Here is a 23,950-nt window from a genome sequence, read left to right as displayed (position 1 = left end):
TCTGAGACTGGTTTGATGCAGCTCTCCATGCTACCCTATCCTGTGCAAGCTTCTTCATCTCCCAGTACCTACTGCAGCCTACATCCTTCTGAATTTGTTTAGTGTATTCACCTCTTGGTCTCCCTCTACGATTTTTACCCTCCGTGCTGCCCTCCAATACTAAATTGGTGATCCCTTGATGCCTCAGAACATGTCCTACCAACCGATCCCTTCTTCTAGTCAAGTTATGCCACAAATTTCTCTTCTCCCTAATTCTATTCAATACCTCCTCATTAGTATGTGATCTACCCATCTAATCTTCAGCATCCTTCTGTAGCACCACATTTCGAAAGCTTCTATTCTCTTTTTGTCTAAACTATTAACTGTCCACTTTTCACTTCCATACGTGGCTACATTCCATACTTTCAGAAACGTTTTCCTGACACTTAAATCTATACTCGATGTTAACAAATTTCTCTTCATCAGAAACGCTTTGCTTGCCATTGCCAGTCTACATTTTATATCCTTTCTACTTCCACCATCATCAGTTATTTTGCTCCCCAAACAGCAAAACTCATTTACTACTTTAAGTGTCTCATTTCCTAATCTAATTCCCGCAGCATCATCCGATTTAATTCGACTACATTCCAATATCCTCGTTTTGCTTTTGTTGATGTTCATCTTATATCCTCCTTTCATGACACTGTCCATTCCGTTCAACTGCCCCTCTAGGTCTCTGACAGAATTACGATGTCATCGGCGAACCTCAAAGTTTTTATTTCTTCTCCGTGGATTTCAATTCCTATTCCGAATTTTTCTTTTGTTTGCCTTACTGCTTGCTCAATATACAGATTGAATAACATCGTGGATAGGGTACAACCCTGTCTCACTCCCTTCCCAACCACTGCTTACCTTTCATGTCCCTCGATTCTTATAACTGCCATCTGGTTTCTGTACAAATAGTAAATAGCGTCTCGCTCCCTGTATGTTACCCCTGCCACCTTCAGAATTTGAAAGAGAGTACACCATTGTCAAAAGCTTTCTCCAAGTCCACAAATGCTAGAAACGTAGGTTTGCCTTTCCTTAATCTATTTTCTAAGATAAGTCGTAGGGTCAGTATTGCCTCACGTGTTCCAACATTTCTACGGCATTTCTACGGCAATGTAATAGACATTAATGTTGTCACAACGTACCAACACGTAGTGCAAAGTCTGTAGATTATAATAATGCAGTTGTTTTTATTACGTCATTAAAATTTCATTTGTAGCAAAGGGTTGCTTAAGGCTTTGAGTGTGACCCTAGGACGATGTTACATGAATAAATTCAATTTCATCGCGGTAGCGCTTGCCTGCAGCTACGCTCTGCTTACCTGACAAGTAGACTTGCTTCAGCTCATCCAGGTCGTCGAACAGCTCGGGATCCAGACGCTCCAGGTGGTTATTCCGCAAGTCCAGCGTGCGGAGAGATGTGAGGTTCCCAAGGGCGTCCTCGGGTAATTCGCGGAGGCCGAGACCCGTCATGTTCAGCGTCTGGAATGAGCACGTATGGCCGGTGACATCAGCAGACACCAAAGCATTACTAAGGTGAAGAAATTTCTCAAGGATGACGGAAAGCCACCTACTGCAAACGAAACCTCATTAGGGCAGTCGGTACAACAAGTATAAGATGCCATCAAAAAGGTGACGTTTTAAGGCTGCACAGTTCAGAATCGGTAGGCCAATCGGGCAGAATCGTCGTGAGCGTTGAGGCAATCATCCCACCGACCTATCTGTTTGAAGATAACTGGTAAAGCAACGCGTCCTACTGCATGAGTAACTCCGTAACTACCTGCTGCACATTGTCATCTGGCCCTTCACTGTACTTTTTAACGGCCTGAACGCATAATAATCGCATGGTGGAGAGATCAGGATTATAGGGGGGGTGCTCGACAGTCTCTCACTTGAGTTAGCGTATCTTCTACATTACGACGTTTGCGATATGGAGACGTACGTCATCGTGAAGCATCATCACCCCTTGAAGCACCATTCCACAACGGTGGTTTTCGACGGACATGGTGCCCGACGCACATTCTTCATTCTGCAATGGATGTCTACCGCTGTTTGCCCTTTGGAAGCATTGGTAATAATGTCGCCCTAGCTCATGTTTCTGCAATCGAGTCGGAAAGACACGAGTGCCACACAACTTACCTCTACCCCTGTGTTAATATACACGCAACGGAGTCGCACTACATTGTATATAAGCAGCAACGGAAACTTTTTGGTCGTCCCTTATATATCCTTTTTTTTTTTTTTTTTGGTCATCAGTCTACTGACTGGTTTGATGCGGCCCGCCATGAATTCCTTTCCTGTGCTAACCTCTTCATCTCAGAGTAGCACTTGCAACCTACGTCCTCAATTATTTGTTTCACGTATTCAAATCTCTGTCTTCCTCTACAGTTTTTGCCCTCTACAGCTCCCTCTAGTACCATGGAAGTCATTCCCTCATGTCTTAGCAGATGTCCTATCATCCTGTCCCTTCTCCTTATCAGTGTTTTCCACATATTCCTTTCCTCTCCGATTCTGTGTAGAACCTCAACATTCCTTACCTTATCAGTCCACCTAATTTTCAACATTCGCCTATAACACCACATCTCAACTGCTTCGATTCTCTTCTGTTCCGGTTTTCCCAAAAAAATGGCTCTGAGCACTATGGGACTCAACATCTGAGGTCATCAGTCCCCTAGAACTTAGAACTACTTAAACCTAACTAACCTAAGGACATCACACACATCCGTGCCCGAGGCAGGATTCGAACCTGCCACCGTAGCAGTCACGCGGTTCCGGACTGACGTGCCTAGAACCGCACGGCCACCGCGGCCGGCCCGGTTTTCCCACGGTCCATGTTTCACTACCATACAATGCTGTACTCCAGACGTACATCCTCAGAAATTTCTTCCTCAAATTAAGGCCGGTATTTGATATTAGTAGACTTCTCTTGGCCAGAAATGCCTTTTTTGCCATAGCGAGTCTGCTTTTGATGTCCTCCTTGCTGCGTCCGTCATTGGTTATTTTACTGCCTAGGTAGCAGAATTCCTTAACTTCATTGACTTCGTGACCATCAATCCTGATGTTAAGTTTCTCGCTGTTCTCATTTCTACTACTTCTCATTACCTTCGTCTTTCTCCGATTTACTCTCAAACCATACTGTGTACTCATTAAACTGTTCATTCCGTTCAGCAGATCATTTAATTCTTCTTCACTTTCACTCAGGATAGCAATGTCATCAGCGAATCGTATCATTGATATCCTTTCACCTTGTATTTTAATTCCACTCCTGAACCTTTCTTTTATTTCCATCATTGCTTCCTCGATGTACAGATTGAAGAGTAGGGACGAAAGGCTACAGCCTTGTATTACACCCTTCTTAATACGAGCACTTCGTTCCTGATCGTCCACTCTTATTATTCCCTCTTGGTTGTTGTACTTATTGTATATGACCCGTCTCTCGCTACAGCTTACCCCTACTTTTTTCAGAATCTCGAACAGCTTGCACCATTTGATATTGTCGAACGCTTTTTCCAGGTCGACAAATCCTATGAAAGTGTCTTGATTTTTCTTTAGCCTTGCTTCCATTATTAGCCGTAACGTCAGAATTGCCTCTCTCGTCCCTTTACTTTTCCTAAAGCCAAACTGATCGTCACCTAGCGCATTCTCAATTTTCTTTTCCATTCTTCTGTATATTATTCTTGTAAGCAGCTTCGATGCATGAGCTGTTAAGCTGATTGTGCGATAATTCTCGCACTTGTCAGCTCTTGCCGTCTTCGGAATTGTGTGGATGAAGCTTTTCCGAAAGTCAGATGGTATGTCGCCAGACTCATATATTCTACACACCAACGTGAATAGTCCTTTTGTTGCCACTTCCCCCAATGATTTTAGCAACTTCTAAATCTGGGCACATACTGCTAACTAGAGGATAGGATAATTCATCGTAGAATGAGGAAGATAATTGCGATATCTGACCACCTGTGGCGTCTGCCTACCGTAACGTTCGCTTGCCTGACGTATCCGATTCACTGCTTTCTCAGTTATAGCCAGTTATAGCCAATAAGAAATTAAGCAACATAAAATCTATTTCACATTCCAAGAACGTCCACAAGTAAGTTGGTTTTAACCCTGATCAGTGACGAAACACCATTCCGTGGTTAAAAACTTGAGGAAGCCGACGAGTAGAATGAACGTAAATGATCCTGTACGATGCGAGACAGTGCCAATCATATATTGGAAGAAAAAGTACAAGTTAATGACGAAATTAACACGATGTCAAATCACCTTTGGCACTATGCCACGTCGCACTACGTGCGTTCGTGGAGTATTGAAATGTCCGATGTCCTGCCGAGATACATCTTGCCTCGTCTGTTACAACTGACAGTCCAGATTCCTCGTTTTAGATGCGCACTACAGTTGAATTCCAGCCAGCCCGAAACGTGTTCGTTAGGCGACATGTGATCGGATTACGCTCATCGTAATACCGTGTTAAGGATTTGTGACACCCGAAGAGATCGCTGCGTGTGTGGATTCCGTAGCTGCTTCTGAATGGGAAGACGTATGTGGTGTCACTGCTACGTAACTGTTCACCGGTTAAGTATGTGAGCAGATCAGAAACCTTATGCGATGGAGCGTCAAACGGTCAGAACATCCGTCACAGTTGTACCACGATATAGTTCGCACGCTTCTCGGAAGAATCCCAAATGTGGTCACTGTGACTAGACAAAGATTATATTAGGGCTTACATACACCGTGAATTCCGTAGACCGACGCTGGAAAACTCGAGAGTGTGAAACATGTTAGAAAACCAAACATGCATAACACATAGCTAAAAAAAGAACAGCTTATGCTAATATTCCTTCCATAGACGATAAATAAGGTGGTCTTCAAGAAGAGAAAAAATAAAAATATATAAATTGCTTTTTATTCAAACATTTATTAAATAGCTTCTGATGTAACAGCTTAATCCTATAAATGTATTGTCAGAACGACAATTCTTTTGCGAAATAAATATGAAGTGTCCATAATTGTAGTGCCTTGTGCGATCGTAACAGTAACTACGGATGTATTGGGCTCTCTCGTGCGAGTTTTCCATTACTATAACAAAATTTATTTTGATCCTATTTAGTATGTACGTTTTGTTAATATGAACCCATTGCTCTCGAAGAAGTTCAGATAGTTATTATTATCACGGTTAAGCGAATGCATCCTTTGCAGATGTATAACATCGAATGCTTACCCTGTCATGATGCTGTGCACAGTTATTATTCATCTGGCGTAACAGAGAACTCGACCTTTGCAGTTGCTACAAACCGAGTAAAACAATGACAGAGTATTTTTGAAACAGGCATCGTTTTATTGTTCACTTGAGTGGTTATTTATTGAACTGTGAAGAAACGAGCAATTTAACAAACATCCGTTGGCATATTACGTTAATGAGTCGGTCTCTCTTCGAATTATGGTTCTCGGATCTACTTTCTTTACGTCAAAGATTTAATATTTTTATGTTGCCTGACTAAACAGTCACAGTCCCATTGGCTCAAACAGTAAACTAACGAGATCACTATTCAAGTAACGGATTTTTAGACCAATCAGCATCACGTGTATTATTACTGAAACTCGGTGTATGCCCTAATGCAGATTTTCCTGGGCATTAATAAACAAAGCTTTAGGCACAGATTTCTGTATAAAATTGGTGAGATTCTCGTGGCCACTTGCTGGCGTATTGCCTGTTGGCTTTTGTCTACGGATCTTCGGAGGGCGTTTGTTGAATGACTTTTCCGACGTTCCGCCAGAACGAAAGGGTGGCATTGTCAAAGATTCACCTCCCGCCACCAGCAATGAAGGGCGAATCTTTGGCAATGTCAGACACTCGTGCTGAAAAAAAAAGTCGGGAAAGTTATTCGACGAAAGTCGGCCGAAGATCTGGAGACAAAAGCCAATACGTCACACAATTGGTGTTCGGCTGCACAGTAATGAATGCTGAAAGGCACTACATAACACTTATCTTTTCAATTACTCAGATACACTAATATCGTAATGCTCGTACGAGTATCTTTGCTTATTATTATACGTATTTTATTGCCAACGTCTGCTAACCTCTTAGTGGTTATTCAGTCTGACTATAATTTGTATGCTCGACACTACCGTTGCCGCCGCCACCAACCGGTAATCCCACTTAACAAGCTCGCGGTCAGTCCATTTGCTTAACACGGTTTCATTCATTAATGCATTCCTAATTAGAACTCTGTGAGAGGCGTTACATGTTTACCACAAACATTTAATTACATGCGGACTTAAGTACATGCTGGGCTATTATAGCCAGGCATCTCAGAAACAAAAACGATGCTCTGTTAACAGAGCGAATTACTGCACGAAGCTGAGTCGAAGTCGGGTATTACACAACTTTCATGCTATGAAATACAATAAATAACTTGAGTTTGCAGAGATATTCTTCAATGGAATTCGTAAACGGAGGTAGCCACCAGTAAATACTTTAGTCTCCTCTTAAACTATACCTTATTAACAGCCGATTTTTTCTTGGTTGCTTGAAAATGTGTGTTCCTGAAGAATGAGCAGGTTTCTGCGCCGAAGTGAGTCATAATGAAGTGTTTTTCTTATTTCTAATATTTGTTACATGTACTGAGCTTTAGTGCCGAGGATTCTGATGTTTATGTATTGATTCACGCTCTTCAAGCTTACTGCTTTCCACTGCCCACAGTAGAATAATTTTCAGTTTAGCTAGTTCAACCCTCGACGTGTCACTCAATTCTAATGCGCATGCTTGCACACGGTGCAACTACGAAACTTTCAGATTAAGCTTTCGTTACGTGGTTGTCTACCCAGGACAACTAGCTATCTCGTAAGTTCTATCTCCGTCCTAGTATTCGAAATCACGACCCTCTGTCCAGTCAGAACCTCCAAGTGTGTGATTAATTTATGAAATTATTAACCTTGTTAGTGTAAGGATGAAAGTTGAAGAAGTGGATTAAAAATTTGTGCCATGGCCGGAACTCGAACCCGAGTCTGCAGTCCGTGCAGAAATGTTAACCATAGGGCTACGGTGGTGTAATGGTCAGCACTTCTGCCTAGTAAGCAAGGACAGCCGGGTTCGAGGCCCGGCCGTTGAACACATTTTAATTCATTTCTTCAGCTTTCATCCCTATCGGGATAAAAATTAGGCTCAAATGTCTCGGGGAAAGTTGAATGATACACTTGTTAGTATAATTGTTACAATGATAGTGTCTCAAATAGTTCTATTGTTGATCCTTTTTCCTACATTTAACAAGCAAGCAACATTATCGACATTCGCAAGAAAAAAATGGCTCTGAGCACTATGGGACTCGACATCTGAGATTATCAGTCCCCTAGAACTTAGAACTACTTAAACCTAACTAGCCTAAGGACATCACACACATCCATGCCCGAGGCAGGATTCGAAACTGCGACCGTAGCAGTCGCGCGGTTCCGGATTGAGGCGCCTAGAACCGCTGGCCACCGCGGCCGGCGACATTCGCAAGACCAGTATAGTATTGATGGATGATGATGTTGTTGTTGTGTGCTCATCAGTCCGAAGACTGTTTTGATACCAGTCACAAAGCTGGTCTACGCTACAAAAGTTTACCGTAAATACTACATCCAACGTCGATTATAAACCGATTTCTGTATTAAAGCCTTCGTGATTCAAGGCAGTTTTTACCCCCATTCCCCACTGTTCCTTCCAGTATCAAAACACGCTAATGAAGCTAAACATAATGACCACTGCCGAACACGAGATAGCGTTGCTATCGCATGACACGTAAGGTGTGTAGTATAGTTTGACTCGGCAATGATGGAACACCTCTAGCGGTATTGTTGTTGCTAAGATAGAAGAGTAGGCAACTTTCCAAGTTTCCAGTATGGACCAAAACAAGAGAACATATCAGTGGACATGGATTTTAAAAGGCATGCCTTATAAATATGAGCTTTTATTCATCTTCTATAATGTACTTTCTTTGCTTTCCATATTTTGGGAGAATGTAGTGTGGGCCAAAATGACCTGTAAATAGGCGCTCTAAATTGCATATCTTAGAAGCTACGAGCTCTTATTCACTAGGAGCGATGTATTTCACGGTAGCGAAGATAAACAAGTGCTCATAGCTATTAAAGTATGCATTTCAGAGCCCAAGTTTACTGAATATTTTCTTCTTGTTTTGGTCAAGAATACTACCTCTAAAAGTTTCCTACACTGTGATCTTAGCAAAACCGGTAATGGTGCATGTACAGGGCTATACAAAAAGATGATAATGATGTTTTTTTTTTTTTTTTTTGTGGGCGCTCAACTGCGCGGTTATAAGCGCCCGTACAAGTTCTCAATCTTTACACAGTCCAATCTCGCCACCTTCACGAATGATGATGAAATGATGAAGACAGCACAAACATCAAGTCCTCGGGCAGAGAAAATCCCCAATCCGGCAGGGAATCGAACCCAGGACCCCGTGATCCGGAGGCGGCAATGCTAGCCACTAGACTAAGAGCTGCGGACGATACAAAAAGAAGGAACACATATCAAACATTCATTGCTTACAAGCTAAAAAAATGTCAAAACGATTGCTCATTTCCTGCCACACACGGAGCAGCTGGTGTCTCGTTGTCGAATTCACAGCTTCAAAAATGCGATGTTGCAGACTTTCAAGACTGTTAACTATAGGAAGGGATAAAAACACGGTCTTTTACGAAATCCCACAGATAAAAGTCACAAGATGTGAGGTCTGGAGACCTCGTAGGCCACCAGCGATGAAATTCATCTCCTGCTCCTCCTGTTCCAATCCAACGTGCTGATGAAATTCTCTAAGGAGGAGCAGTAGATGAACTTCATAGCCAATGGCCTCCCATGTCTCCGAACATCATACCTTCTGACTTTTGTCTGTGGGGTTACGTGAAAGACCGTGCTTTTATCCCCTCCTATGCCTAACACTCTTGGAAGTCTGCGACATCGCATTTTTGAAGCTGTGAATTCGACAACGAGAGACCAGCTGCTTCGCGTGTGGCAGGTAATGAGCCACCGTTTTGATATTTGTCAAGGAACCATGGTGTTCTCATTCAATGCACAAAAATTTGAATTTTTCTCTTTCCAGGAACGTTGGAATTATATTTCTATCTTTCGTAGTGTGGAAGCAATACATGCTTGAAATCTGTTCCTTCCTTTGAATAACTCGGTACTACACTGTCAGAGGTATCAGAATGATCTTTGCTTATAACTTTCGGTCGTTTCAGGACCAGAGTTCCTTAACTCAAACTGATGCATCTTCCAACCCTGCATCATTAATGAATGTCTGTAACATCGTCACTGAGTCACCCTGTATAAGTGGTGCTGAGATTAAGAGATTAATGAGAAATCATTTTAGAAATGATACAGAGATAAAACTTCAGAAGCGACTGCGTCAAATGATGGATGGGGTCGGCCCGGCGCCTGGGAAGGAGAATCTCGAAACCGGAGGACTAGTCCACTATTTGGGTGGTACTCTCGTGAGCGTCTATGGACAGTGGTTGAAGGACGGTGAAACCACGAGTAGGCGGACAAGGGGTTGGACGTCCACACCTCATCCAAGGACGTGCAGACTGGAGGCTTGCTCGCTTCGTAAATCTGGATAGGCGGTGATCTGGCAGATCTGACACCAACATTCAACGTTGGTGTATGACCAGAGTTTGAGAAAATTTCGTTCGAGCCCAATGTCTAAGGGACAGACAAATGAAAACCAAAGACCCGCCGCAATAGGACCATGGAACGGTTCCATTCAAAAGTCATCACCATGTGCATTAAGACGTTTATACCACTGGGAGATGAAATGATCAATTCCTGTTTCACAGAACGCGGTCGGCTGCTGACGAATCCAAAACCGCACGCACTCATGGACTTCATCCTTCGACTGAACCCAACGTCCAAGCATCTCTTTCGTCAGGTAACACAAGAACTGAAAATCACACGGTGAAAGATGCAGGTTGTATGGAGGATATCGCTATGTTCCCCAACCGAATCGCTGAATCGTAGCCTTCCTCCGATTGGCAATGTGGGGGCGGGTGTTATCGTGCAACAGAATTATTCCCTCAGACAGCATTCCGGCAGCCGAGGGCAAACGCCAAAACCAACAGTAAAAATGTCCAACATCTCCCTCACCAAATAGATCCAAAGCTATTCGCGCACGTTCCTGTAAGGTCATGATGACCTTCTTCGGCTGCAGCGTCCCTCTGCTTGCCGAGTTTTTCGAGCGTAAACCACAGCAATGTGCAGCACTAAGGAGAAACTTTGCAGAAATTGCGACGCATCACAAAGTCAGTACGCCCAGGAATCATGTCGAACGGAATCATGCTGTTGCACGATAGACCCGCCCACACAATGCCAATCGAACGAAGGCTACGCATCAGCGATTTGGTTGGAAAATACTCTAAGATCCTCCGTACAGCACGGATCTTTCACCATGTGATTTTCGTATCTTTCGCGACCTGAAGAAAAGCCTCCGTGGACGTCAGTGTCATTCGGAAGAGGAAGAGCAAGAGTCGATGTGGTTGTGGACCAGTCAGCGGCCGACCACATTCTACGGAACATAAATTCATCGTCTCGTCCCCCAGTGGGATAACTGTCTTAACGTGTGCGGTGATTGCCGGCCGTGTGGACGAGCGGTTCTACGCGCTGCAGTCTGGAACCGCGCGACCGCTACGGTCGCAGGTTCGAATCCTGCCTCGGGCATGGATGTGTTGATGTCCTTAGGTTAGTTAGGTTTAAGTAGTTCTAAGTTTTAGGGGACTGATGACCTCAGATGTTAAGTCCCATAGTGCTCATTTTTTGTGCTGTTATTAAATTTGAATGGAACTGTTCCATTGTCTCGTTGTGGCTGATGTTCAGTCTTCATTTAATTGCTCCTTATAGAAGACAAGCAGAAGCATGTTTCTTGCTACACCATATCTGGATACACAGTTATCCAGGTGAACGGTTGTTCGAAACCTATAGTGTGCAACGGATGCAGACTGGTGGAGGGCTGTGCTATGCTGTATCTTCACCACGGCTTCGATGTGACCTATGAGAGATAGCAATCGATGGTTTGATAACAGCTTTGACCTACGTGAACATTACTGCAAACCACCTGTTTCCCTTCAAGCTTGATGTCCTTACCGACCGCAGAAGCATTTTCCAGCAGGATAACTCTACGTGTCTCAAAGTCGTGCTACAGTGGTTCGAGGAGCCTGATAGTGAACTCAGTTTGATATCTTGACCAACAAACTCATTTGATAGTAATCCGATGGAGTACATCTGGGACGCTATCCGGCGGCCCATATTTTACGGGAACTGATGAGAAATGAGCAGACATCTGGCGGCAGATAACTCCGCAAACCTACCAAGAACTTGTAGAATCAATGCTACACAGAATCGTCGCTGTATTGCTTACCAAAAGTGAAGCAACACGCTGTCAAACAGTGGTCATAAAGTTTCGCTCATTAGTGTAACTATTCGCTGTTTCCTCAAGAATTACTGAAACAAGGATTCGTCGTTGCCTCGACGAACCCTTACTCTACGTACTCTAGTCAATTGGTGCCATATGTTTCCTTTTCTTTGATTCGATTCATTACCTTCTGACTAGTTGTTCGAGCTACCTGTTGTGGTTGGCAGGAGAGTCAACACCATTTTACTAGAGGAGGCCGAAATGCACGCGTTTTAGCTCACGCAGGCTGGCGTGAGGTCTGGAACATGACAAGCTCTACCTTGGTCATCGTCAGTTATTTTGTACCAGATAGCAAAACTCATCTGCTACTTGTAATGTTCATTTCCCAGTCTAAATCCCTCATCACTACAGAATTAATTTGTCTACTCTCAGCTACCCTTGCTGTACTAATGATGACACTGATCGCATAACCTTTATTCTATACGCTAAATGTCCCATTCAATCGACTTTCCATGTCCTCAGTAGTCTCAGACAGAATTACAGTGTCATCGGTAAACATCAAAGCTTTTATTTCTTTGGCTTGAACTTTATTCCTTTTCTGAAGTTCTTCCGAGTTTGTTTCACTGTTTGCTCAATGTAAAGACTGAATAGCAATGTTCAAGTTCAACCCTGTCGCACACCATTTGAACTGCTGTTCCAACAAGTTCCGGTAAGGTCATGATAACCTTCTTTGATAATGATGACCCATATATGTCCATCGATTCTTATAACCGCAGTCCAGTTCAGAACGCTATAGGACGGCGATGACTAGGCTAAAAGCCAGAATTTACAGTATCTGATCAGAAAAGTTTTGCAACCATGGAATTCACTGCCAAATTTAGATTGACTGCCCTTCACATCTGCCATACAGTCCTCATTTATACCTTCAGATTTCAGTCTCTTAGTTTCTGCGAAGTATGGGCTACGCGCCCAACATTATACTCATTCAGATGCTGCCACCAAAGCTATAACATAGTGGCTATGTTCAACAGATTCAGTTTTTTACGATCACGACATACAAGCTCTAGTTCATCATTGGCAAAACTGCATGATGGATGATTCTCCTCACGTGGTTAAAATGGCAGTATGACTGCTTGTTGAAAAGTAATGCCTCCGAATTTTAAATGTTGAAACTTTTAGAGCTTCTTAAATAAAACAAACATTATTCACATTTTACATCTTTATTCTTAATGTCTACATACAAGGTGGAATCCAAAATTTTCGGGACAGGTGCTGCCATCTGGAAAGTAGGAGTAGTAGATCTTTGCATTGCTAGTTGGCGAGAGCTGCATATCTAATGAGTCAGTGTGCGGAGTGGCATTCAGCTGGGAGGACGTGTTGCGTATCCACAGTGATTTCCGCAATACTCTGTGTTTGGTGTGTGGCGATTTTACGATGGACCCACGAACAGAACAGAGCGTGTGTATCAAATTCTGTGTGAATCTCGGGAAAAGTAGTACCGAGACCCTTGCAATGATTCAACAAGTGTTTGGGGGACAGAGCACGAGTCGTAGGCGTGTGTTTGAGTGACACGCTCGGTTAAGGGCGTGCCGTACAGACGTCGAAGATGATGCTCACACTGGAAGGCCCGTTAGCCGCACAACGCTAGACGTTGTTGCCAAACTTCAAGAACTGGTTCGTGCGGATCGACGTCGAACCATTCAAGATCTTGCGGATGAAGTGGCTATTGGTTATGGGACATGTCAACGAATGTTGAGTGATGAATTGGGCATGCATCGTGTCGCCACAAAATTTGTGCCAAGGATCTTGACTGCCGATCAGAAGGCACAGTGTGTTGAAGTGTGCACGGACCTTCATCAGACCGCATCTGATGATCCAATCTTCTTGTCACAGGTTATCACCGGCGACGAGAGCTGGATTTATGGTTATGACCCAGAGACAAAGCAACAATCGTCCCCTTGGAAAAGCCCGAGCTCTCCAAGACCCAAGAAAACGAGACAACAAAGTGCACAAAGAATTCGTCCCACCCACCCAAACAGTGAATTCCGGGTACTACTGTGACGTTTTGCGACGGCTCCGTGAAAAAGTGCGGCGACGACGGCCCAAACTTTGGGGTCAAGGGAACAGGCTGCTGCATCACTACAACGCGCCTTGTCACACGTCCCTGCCCACCAGGACCTTTTTGGCAAAAAACGCCAGATCTGGCAGCCTGCGACTTCACGCTATTCCCAAAACTGAAATTCAAGTTGAAAGGCCGTCGGTTCGACTCACTAGAGAGGATTCAAGAAGCATCGCTGGCGGTGATAAACACCCTCAAAGAACAGGACTTCCAGAAAACGTGTGACCAGTGGCGGAAGCGCTGGGACCGGTGTGTACGTGTGGATGGGAACTACTTCGAGGGTGATGGTGACCATTAGGTTTTCAACAGTCCCGAAAATTTTGGATAGCATCTCGTATTTGCAGCCTCTGCTGCAAGAGGGCTTCGAACCGTGGCGTGTAACAATACGATGTGTAACATGCAACTACGTCGGTGCGTTTGAAACAGCGTGCTGCAATCCAGTTTCGAATGCGAAGAGCTCGGCCACACACTGAGCACTCTCACTTTCAGCATGACAGTGCCGGACCACCCTCGAGCGCTGCGTCATCTGCAGCACTGAGACTCCTTGGGTTCACTATCATCAATGGTCCTCCATCTTGACCCCATCTAAGTTCCATCTCTTTCCATAACTTAAAGAAACGTTCGAGGACTTCATTTCGATAGTGACGAAGTGATGCAAGCAGGAGTGAGTTGTGGCTCTGTCAACAAAGTCTGACATCCTACAGTGATGGTATCAACAAACTGGTCTCCCTCTGGAGAAACGTGTTTGTCGCTGGGACGACTATGTTAAGAAATAAATATGACGACATGAAGAATAAACACGTAGAATGTTAACCCTGCCGTCCGCACGTCTCGTACAAATTTATTCGATTGGCGCTGGCAGCGCTAATACGAATAGCTTGGCTTGTCGCCGGCCGCTTGTCGCCTTTCCGTTGACGACAAGCTTCAAACGCATTGACTTTTGCGCGATTTAATTTTTCTGAAATCCTCTGTTTTGCCGTATCGTTCCACAAACTCAAATTTACTTTTCAAGTAACTTCTCTGCAAGTTCTACACTGTTATAATAATTATCCATGCAGAAGTGATGCCACTTTCCATCAGAAGGTGTCAGTAGTTCCATGATTGTTTTTGCTAAAGGCTGTCCAGCGCTGGAATATATTTTGAATGAGGAAATGTATCCCGTATTGCCGCGCGGAGTGGTCGTGCGGTTTGAGGCGCCATGTCACGGACTGCGCGGCCCCTCTCGCTGTAGGTTCGAGTCCTCCCTCGTGCATGGGGCTGTGTGTTGTTCGTACCGTATTTTAGTTTAAGGAGTGTGTAAGTCTAGGGACCGATGACCTCAGCAGTTTGGTACCTTAGGAACTCACACACTTGAACATTGGTATCCCGCACTCGAATCACACAGCATCCGAATGAGTATGCCATATTTCGTAATTTTCGACGGATTGTAAACTTTATTATTTAATCGTCCACACCACGGTATCATTCCTTCATTAGCTGAGATGTTTTGACTTAGATTAAACGTTCTTTTAAACTTTTTGGAAAAGAAAACAATTACGAATTGACTTCGACAAGCCTTTCGGCACTATCCGGTTTACTGTTGCTGTCGGAAAAATGTAAAAATGATAATATTTGTCTGAATCGGTTGCGGGACATCGTTTTGCGAAATATCGGTGTGTCTGTTAACGGACTCGTTGATCAATAGTCATCGATCCTTGCGTTTTATACAGTTTCCATAAGCATAGCAAGCCCAGACCATTTTCTAACTTCGGGTCCCGCTTTTTTTTGGTCATCAGTCTACTGACTGGTTTGATGCGGCCCGCCACGAATTCCTTTCCTGTGCTAACCTCTTCGTCTCAGAGTAGCACTTGCAACCAACGTCCTCAATTAATTGCTTGGCGTATTCCAGTCCCTGTCTTCCTCTACAGTTTTTGCCCTCTACAGCTCCCTCTAGTACCATGGAAGTCTTTCCCTCATGTCTTAGCAGATGTCCTATCATCCTGTCCCTTCTCCTTATCAGTGTTTTCCACATATTCCTTTCCTCTCCGATTCTGCATCGAACCTCCTCATTCCTTACCTTATCAGTCCACCTAATTTTCAACATTTGTCTATAGCACCACATCTCAAATGCTTCGATTCTCTTCTCTTCCAGTTTTACCACAGTCCATGTTCCACTACCATACAATGCTGTACTCCAGACGTACATCCTCAGAAATTTCTTCCTCAAATTAAGGCCGGTATTTGATATTAGTAGACTTCTCTTGGCCAGAAATGCCTTTTTTGCCATAGCGAGTCTGCTTTCGATGTCCTCCTTGCTGCGTCCGTCATTGGTTATTTTACTGCCTAGGTAGCAGAATTCCTTAACTTCATTGACTTCGTGACCACCAATCCTGATGTTAAGTTTCTCGCTGTTCTCATTTCTGCTACCTCTCATTACCTTCGTCTTTCTCCGATTTACTCTCAAACCATACTGTGTACTCATTAGACTGTTCATTCCGTTCAGCAGATCATTTAATTCTTCTTCACTTTCACTCAGGATAGCAATGTCATCAGCGAATCGTATCATTGATATCCATTCACCTTGTATTTTAATTCCAATCCTGAACCTTTCTTTTATTTCCATCGATGTACAGATTGAAGAGCAGGGGCGAAAGGCTACAGCCTTGTCTTACACCCTTCTTAATACGAGCACTTCGTCCTTGATCGTCCACTCTTATTATTCACTCTTGGTTGTTGTGCATATTGTATATGACCCGTCTCTCCCTATAGCTTACCCCTACTTTTTTCAGAATCTCGAACAGCTTGCACCATTTTATATTGTCGAACGCTTTTTCCAGGTCGACAAATCCTATGAAAGTGTCTTGATTTTTCTTTAGCCTTGCTTCCATTATTAGCCGTAACGTCAGAATTGCCTCTCTCGTCCCTTTACTTTTCCTAAAGCCAAACTGATCGTCACCTAGCGCATTCTCAAGTTTCTTTTCCATTCTTCTGTATATTATTCTTGTAAGCAGCTTCGATGCATGAGCTGTTAAGCTGATTGTGCGATAATTCTCGCACTTGTCACGGGTCCCGTAACGTTGACAAATTTGGCATTTTTTAAATCCAGTTTCTTTCTATTGCAGTTTTGACTTTAGTACTTGTTGGTTTCGCTGCTAATATATTCAAATAGAGCGTTCCCAATATATAATTCTACGATATCCTTGACGCTCTATGTATCTTTGGGAAACATGTTTCAACCCGGAGATCCTTCAAATTTATTATTGGTCCTCGGTAAATCAAAGCCTGACCACTCTGCACTGTCTTCTTCGTCTGACTCAGCCGAATGAGTTGGCAACCGTAGCATTCGCCGAATCCTTCTTGGACGTAATTCATTATTTTCCTACGAGTCTGCTTCGCTTCCATTTCTTTGATATCCAATGTCTTCTTCCCAATCGGCCAAGTCGTCTGGAACGTCAGACAAGGCGTCCGCGCATTCATCGTAAATAATACTGTTGTCTCTTTCGTCCGCCATGATGAAAGGGCACAAGCACTTATAAAAACAAAAAACTTGTTGACGTGTGTGTTACCTAAACAAAACACCAACAGAATACAAAAGATACTAGAGTGCTGTCGCCGGTCACTGCGCGATATTATTCTCACGACGCCACTGTGGTGTCGCCAGCCAGACACCACGGTGGTGTCGCCGGCCGTTGACCGCTATTTCGCGCACGACACCATTGTGGTGTCGTCGGACGGCATAGTGTTAATATAGTCTATTTTATTTGAAAAAGCATTAAGCGCTTTCTCATGAAAAAATCGGTGGCATTACTTTTCAGCACGCCCTCGTATTGTAGCTGAAATATTTCTGTATTATTGTGCTGTCTGCATATGTTGTAATTTCCATGAAAATAAACAGGTGTTCATTAGTTTCGGAAAGCTTACCTATTTTCAGCAGCAACGGGACAGAGTTACTACACTAATCGAATAAGACTAATGATACGTCATCTACACCGTGACATACAAGTTTATCGGAAAAGCTGTACGCGAGGAAACTTAGAAATACCTGTGCCTCTGATGAAGACCTCGTACAGAACGTTCAGTCAAATCCTCCTCCCAGAGCAATATTACGCGTAAAATTACAGCATTTCGGTCGCGTATATCTTTCCCTAGACGACTGCTGGCGACTGCCACATCTTGCCTCGCCACGTCTACGGGACCCTCCGCGTTGCCGCGGCGCGAGGATGCAAATGAGGCAGCCGGCGTGTTTGGACGGCGGCGTGATGGACGCGCAGCCGCCGCAGCTGCAGCCGCTACCAGCCCACCACTCGCGGCACATCGACTTGTGCTGAGAGCAGTCTCAAAGCTGTCCGGGGGGACCGTTTATTTGCCACCTAGGTGAAAACGGTCCTCGTTATCTCACACAATTTACACTTACTGAACAACCTGCTTTCGGCAAACCATCGTATGGCGTAACAAGTCGAATTATTGTTATTGCTGTATATGTGGCATGATTTGGCGGCTCCAGCTGTGAAGGAAAGTTACGCTGCTGGACGAGAAAGGTTCAAAATACTACGCAAGTATGGAAGTTGTGCTACAGTCCCCAATCAAAACGACTTTGTTAAACATCTTGTAGTATCTTTATCTACAGTCTACAGTCCACAATGTGTACTACATGACATTGGGTGCATTTCTCGGTAAAATTTATTAGACCTTCTTTCTATTCAATTAGCGTACTGAGCGTGTGAAGAATGGTTGCTTAAATGCTTCTGTAAGCACTGTAATTGGTCTAACCTTTTCTTCACAGTCCCTATGGGAACAATAGGTAGATTTTTGTGGTATATTCATAGATGCCGCACTTAAAATCGCTTACTGAAAATTGTAAGTAGGCTTTTTCGGAATAGTTGGCATCGGTCGTCAAGCGTCTGCGAGTTTAGATTTTTCAGCAACTCCGTGGCGATCTCCCACAGGGAAAGCAAACCTGTGACCAATGTTCAGCAACATATCACTTTGAAGAATGTGACGTGTTATCTAACGTCTACCTGACCTATGGACGATGGTCGCGACATTTGAATCTTTTTATTTCTTTTTTTTTCTGTTTCTTCTTTTTTTGGTAAGTGCTTTAGGATCGCATATAATTCGAACGTTTGTTTCGTATTTTTGTATGTGCATGGGTTTAGGCGGACGCAGCGTGTCTGCAAAACGGGGTGACTTTCACGACTTGACTGCGCTTCGCTGTATCTGCTAGTGTGTTGGCTGGCGCTGAGCACTATGGGACTTAACTTCTAAGGTCATCAGTCCCCTAGAACTTAGAACTACTTAAACCTAACTAACCTAAGGACATCACACACATCCATGCCCGAGGCAGGATTCGAACCTGCGATCGTAGCGGCCGCGCGGTTCCAGACTGTAGCGCCTAGAACCGCTCGGCCATTTGCGGCCGGCCTAGTGTGTTAGTTTTTTTCTGTGTTGCAGTGTCCCGATTTGCAGATGCGCCACGCGCCCTGGAACCCGTGTACCATGACAACGCGAATGACGTCACGGAAAGAAAAGCAACTGGAAGATATATTCTGTCTGTCACTATGAGCTGAGAGAACAGTCATTTAGGTCAAACGTGGCACATGTCATAGCCCATGTATCCATGAAGTATTACCGACTTATGAAGAGAAGATCAGTATAATCTGATGTCTGAAGACGTTCTTCCTATTATTGCTAGGGAGTGGAGGCTGGATAACGGCTTTCAGTTTTCATCACAGTGAAAGTGGGATTCTTCAGTGTTGGCAGCGCTGTGTAGCGCTTTGCATTGGATCTCTGAATGCGCTTTCTTTGTAAGAGACTCTGTGACCGGTCGGACTCATTGTTGGAAGTTAATCGCCAGTACTGTTGGGCAGTTGGAAGTTAGTCGCCAGCAGTGATGGAGGTACTGTTGGGCGGTTGGAGGTGAACGGCCAGCAGTGCTGAATGTTAGATGTGAGAAGGTAGCATTGATGGAGGGTAGAGACCTGAAGTGTTAGCGAAGACTAACGATTTGAAAGTATCCGACTTGGAGACAGAAAATTATTCATGATTATATATCTTTCTACTGGATTTCAATGACGATTTATATTCGTGTTTGAACTGGATGTCACATTATTAAGGTAAAAAATACATTATTTGGTTTGCAACGAAATCTTTCCTTTGCTAACCACATGCCTATTACTACACTCCTGGAAATGGAAAAAAGAACACATTGACACCGGTGTGTCAGACCCACCATACTTGCTCCGGACACTGCGAGAGGGCTGTACAAGCAATGATCACACGCACGGCACAGCGGACACACCAGGAACCGCGGTGTTGGCCATCGAATGGCGCTAGCTGCGCAGCATTTATGCACCGCCGCCGTCAGTGTCAGCCAGTTTGCCGTGGCATACGCAGCTCCATCGCAGTCTTTAACACTGGTAGCATGCCGCGACAGCGTGGACGTGAACCGTATGTCCAGTTGACGGACTTTGAGCGAGGGCGTATAGTGGGCATGCGGGAGGCCGGGTGGACGTACCGCCGAATTGCTCAACACGTGGGGCGTGAGGTCTCCACAGTACATCGATGTTGTCGCCAGTGGTCGGCGGAAGGTGCACGTGCCCGTCGACCTGGGACCGGACCGCAGCGACGCACGGATGCACGCCAAGACCGTAGGATCCTACGCAGTGCCGTAGGGGACCGCACCGCCACTTCCCAGCAAATTAGGGACACTGTTGCTCCTGGGGTATCGGCGAGGACCATTCGCAACCGTCTCCATGAAGCTGGGCTACGGTCCCGCACACCGTTAGGCCGTCTTCCGCTCACGCCCCAACATCGTGCAGCCCGCCTCCAGTGGTGTCGCGACAGGCGTGAATGGAGGGACGAATGGAGACGTGTCGTCTTCAGCGATGAGAGTCGCTTCTGCCTTGGTGCCAATGATGGTCGTATGCGTGTTTGGCGCCGTGCAGGTGAGCGCCACAATCAGGACTGCATACGACCGAGGCACACAGGGCCAATACCCGGCATCATGGTGTGGGGAGCGATCTCCTACACTGGCCGTACACCACTGGTGATCGTCGAGGGGACACTGAATAGTGCACGGTACATCCAAACCGTCATCGAACCCATCGTTCTACCATTCCTAGACCGGCAAGGGAACTTGCTGTTCCAACAGGACAATGCACGTCCGCATGTATCCCGTGCCACCCAACGTGCTCTAGAAGGTGTAAGTCAACTACCCTGGCCAGCAAGATCTCCGGATCTGTCCCCCATTGAGCATGTTTGGGACTGGATGAAGCGTCGTCTCACGCGGTCTGCACGTCCAGCACGAACGCTGGTCCAACTGAGGCGCCAGGTGGAAATGGCATGGCAAGCCGTTCCACAGGACTACATCCAGCATCTCTACGATCGTCTCCATGGGAGAATAGCAGCCTGCATTGCTGCGAAAGGTGGATATACACTGTACTAGTGCCGACATTGTGCATGCTCTGTTGCCTGTGTCTATGTGCCTGTGGTTCTGTCAGTGTGATCATGTGATGTATCTGACCCCAGGAATGTGTCAATAAAGTTTCCCCTTCCTGGGACAATGAATTCACGGTGTTCTTATTTCAATTTCCAGGAGTGTAGTTAGTGGCTTTAGTAGTTAGAATCTTTCATTTAGCTGGCAGTATTGACGCTCGCTGTATTGCAATAGTTCGTGTAATGGAGATTTTTGTGAGGTAAGCGCTTAACGAAATGTATTGGTTATTGTCAGGATTCCGTATTATTCAAGCCCTTTCTTTTGTATTAATTATTTGAAGTCAGGGTTGTAATTTTTTTGAACAGTCAGATTGCGTTGTGCTAGAATATTGTGGCTCAGTGTTGACATGATAAGAAAAAGTAAAGATAAAATAGGCTCAGTACGTTCAGTTTTTCTCAACTGTTTCAGTATCAAATAACGTAGAAGTTTAATCTTCTCAGTCATTCAGCAATTTAAGTATAGACACACACATTTAAATAAAGAAGTTTCAGCGGCAGAATTTGCAACAGAGTGTGTGGTATCCACCAACATTAAACATCCGCCACGAGCAGTGGCGAGCTGCACTACACGCGGCCAAAAAACGCACCGTTGGCCGCATTTCGTGCGCGGCCCACTGCTTAAAAGATTGCAGGCTGCCTTCGCGTGCGCGCGCGCGCGCGCCCTCTACAACCCACAGCAACTAGCCACCCATAACACTCAGCGATTGGCCACCCAGAATATACAGCGATCCTGCCACCGGCTGCATTAACTATTGAGCCTTATTTAATGCCGCTCCTGACGTCTACAATCCAGCCCGCCCCGATGGGGAATTGAAATACACTCCTGGAAATTGAAATAAGAACACCGTGAATTCATTGTCCCAGGAAGGGGAAACTTTATTGACACATTCCTGGGGTCAGATACATCACATGATCACACTGACAGAACCACAGGCACATAGACACAGGCAACAGAGCATGCACAATGTCGGCACTAGTACAGTGTATATCCACCTTTCGAAGCAATGCAGGCTGCTATTCTCCCATGGAGACGATCGTAGAGATGCTGGATGTAGTCCTGTGGAACGGCTTGCCATGCCATTTCCACCTGGCGCCTCAGTTGGACCAGTGTTCGTGCTGGACGTGCAGACCGCGTGAGACGACGCTTCATCCAGTCCCAAACATGCTCAATGGGGGACAGATCCGGAGATCTTGCTGGCCAGGGTAGTTGACTTACACCTTCTAGATCACGTTGGGTGGCACGGGATACATGCGGACGTGCATTGTCCTGTTGGAACAGCAAGTTCCCTTGCCGGTCTAGGAATGGTAGAACGATGGGTTCGATGACGGTTTGGATGTACCGTGCACTATTCAGTGTCCCCTCGACGATCACCAGTGGTGTACGGCCAGTGTAGGAGATCGCTCCCCACACCATGATGCCGGGTGTTGGCCCTGTGTGCCCCGGTCGTATGCAGTCCTGATTGTGGCGCTCACCTGCACGGCGCCAAACACGCATACGACCATCATTGGCACCAAGGCAGAAGCGACTCTCATCGCTGAAGACGACACGTCTCCATTCGTCCCTCGATTCACGCCTGTCGCGACACTACTGGAGGCGGGCTGCACGATGTTGGGGCGTGAGCGGAAGACGGCCTAACGGTGTGCGGGACCGTAGCCCAGCTTCATGGAGACAGTTGCGAATGGTCCTCGCCGATACCCCAGGAGCAACAGTGTCCCTAATTTGCTGGGAAGTGGCGGTGCGGTCCCCTACGGCACTGCGTAGGATCCTACGGTCTTGGCGTGCATCCGTGCGTCGCTGCGGTCCGGTCCCACGTCGACGGGCACGTGCACCTTCCGCCGACCACTGGCGACAACATCGATGTACTGTGGAGACCTCACGCCCCACGTGTTGAGCAATTCGGCGGTACGTCCACCCGGCCTCCCGCATGCCCACTATACGCCCTCGCTCAAAGTCCGTCAACTGCACATACAGTTCACGTCCACGCTGTCGCGGCATGCTACCAGTGTTAAAGACTGCGATGGAGCTCCGTATGCCACGGCAAACTGGCTGACACTGACGGCGGTGGTGCACAAATGCTGCGCAGCTAGCGCCATTCGACGGCCAACACCGCGGTTCCTGGTGTGTCCGCTGTGCCGTGCGTGTGATCAATGCTTGTACAGCCCTCTCGCAGTGTCCGGAGCAAGTATGGTGGGTCTGACACACCGGTGTCAATGTGTTCTTTTTTCCATTTCCAGGAGTGTACAATAAAGAAAGAAAAAAAAGCCTACAATCCAGTTTTCATCGTGCTATGCTTCCACAACTCGGAAGTGCTACGCTGGGGTGGAACTGTCCTTCGACGTTGATACGGCTGCGTTCTGAACTTAGAATCCGAATGCTGTACTGGAACTTGGACTTCAACGTTCACTAGGCTTAGAATGTCTATGGACTTCTGCATTTCACTTGCACTTTCCGGACACTGGTATAACCCTCATCAATTTACATAAATTTCCATAAAGTGTTCATCTATAACTTGGCGCTTGGTAACAGAATTATTTGCATCAGCGTTGCATCAATAAACCGTAGAACGGTGATATATTTACTGTGTTATTCCTAGTTATAACAGCATACATAGTTATTATGAACGTTCGATCAATAAGCTGAAGTTCAGAATTAAAAAGCAAAAGCGATATTAATCCAAACACTCGTATTCTCAAACACCAAATAATTAATTCTGACTCACAAATCACTCCGTGACAAGGCACAGTAAGACTTCAACATTCGTGCTGCTTTTCTGTGTCTACTTTCAATACCCAGTGTTAGTCCTATCTGGTAACGATACCACACTCTTGAGAAATATTATAGAATGGCTAACATGACTGTTTTGTAACGAATCTTCTTCGTGGGCTGACTGCATCTTCCCTATATCCTACCAACGAAACGATGTCCGCCATCTATTCTA

General features: G+C 45.3%; 1 protein-coding gene across 1 annotated transcript in view; it reads right to left on the bottom strand.

The window, feature by feature from the left end:
* LOC126410704 (protein singed wings 2) overlaps positions 1–23,950 on the bottom strand; it is a 214,768-nt gene that overhangs the window by 63,724 nt on the left and 127,094 nt on the right. The window contains exon 4 of the mRNA XM_050081347.1: positions 1,349–1,508. Within this exon, the coding sequence (XP_049937304.1) occupies positions 1,349–1,508 (160 nt within the window). The remainder of the gene's footprint in view (positions 1–1,348; positions 1,509–23,950) is intronic.

This window comes from Schistocerca serialis, chromosome 1 (genome assembly GCF_023864345.2).
Source record: "Schistocerca serialis cubense isolate TAMUIC-IGC-003099 chromosome 1, iqSchSeri2.2, whole genome shotgun sequence".
NCBI classification, from domain to species: domain Eukaryota; kingdom Metazoa; phylum Arthropoda; class Insecta; order Orthoptera; family Acrididae; genus Schistocerca; species Schistocerca serialis.
This window is presented reverse-complemented; position numbering and strand designations above follow the sequence as displayed.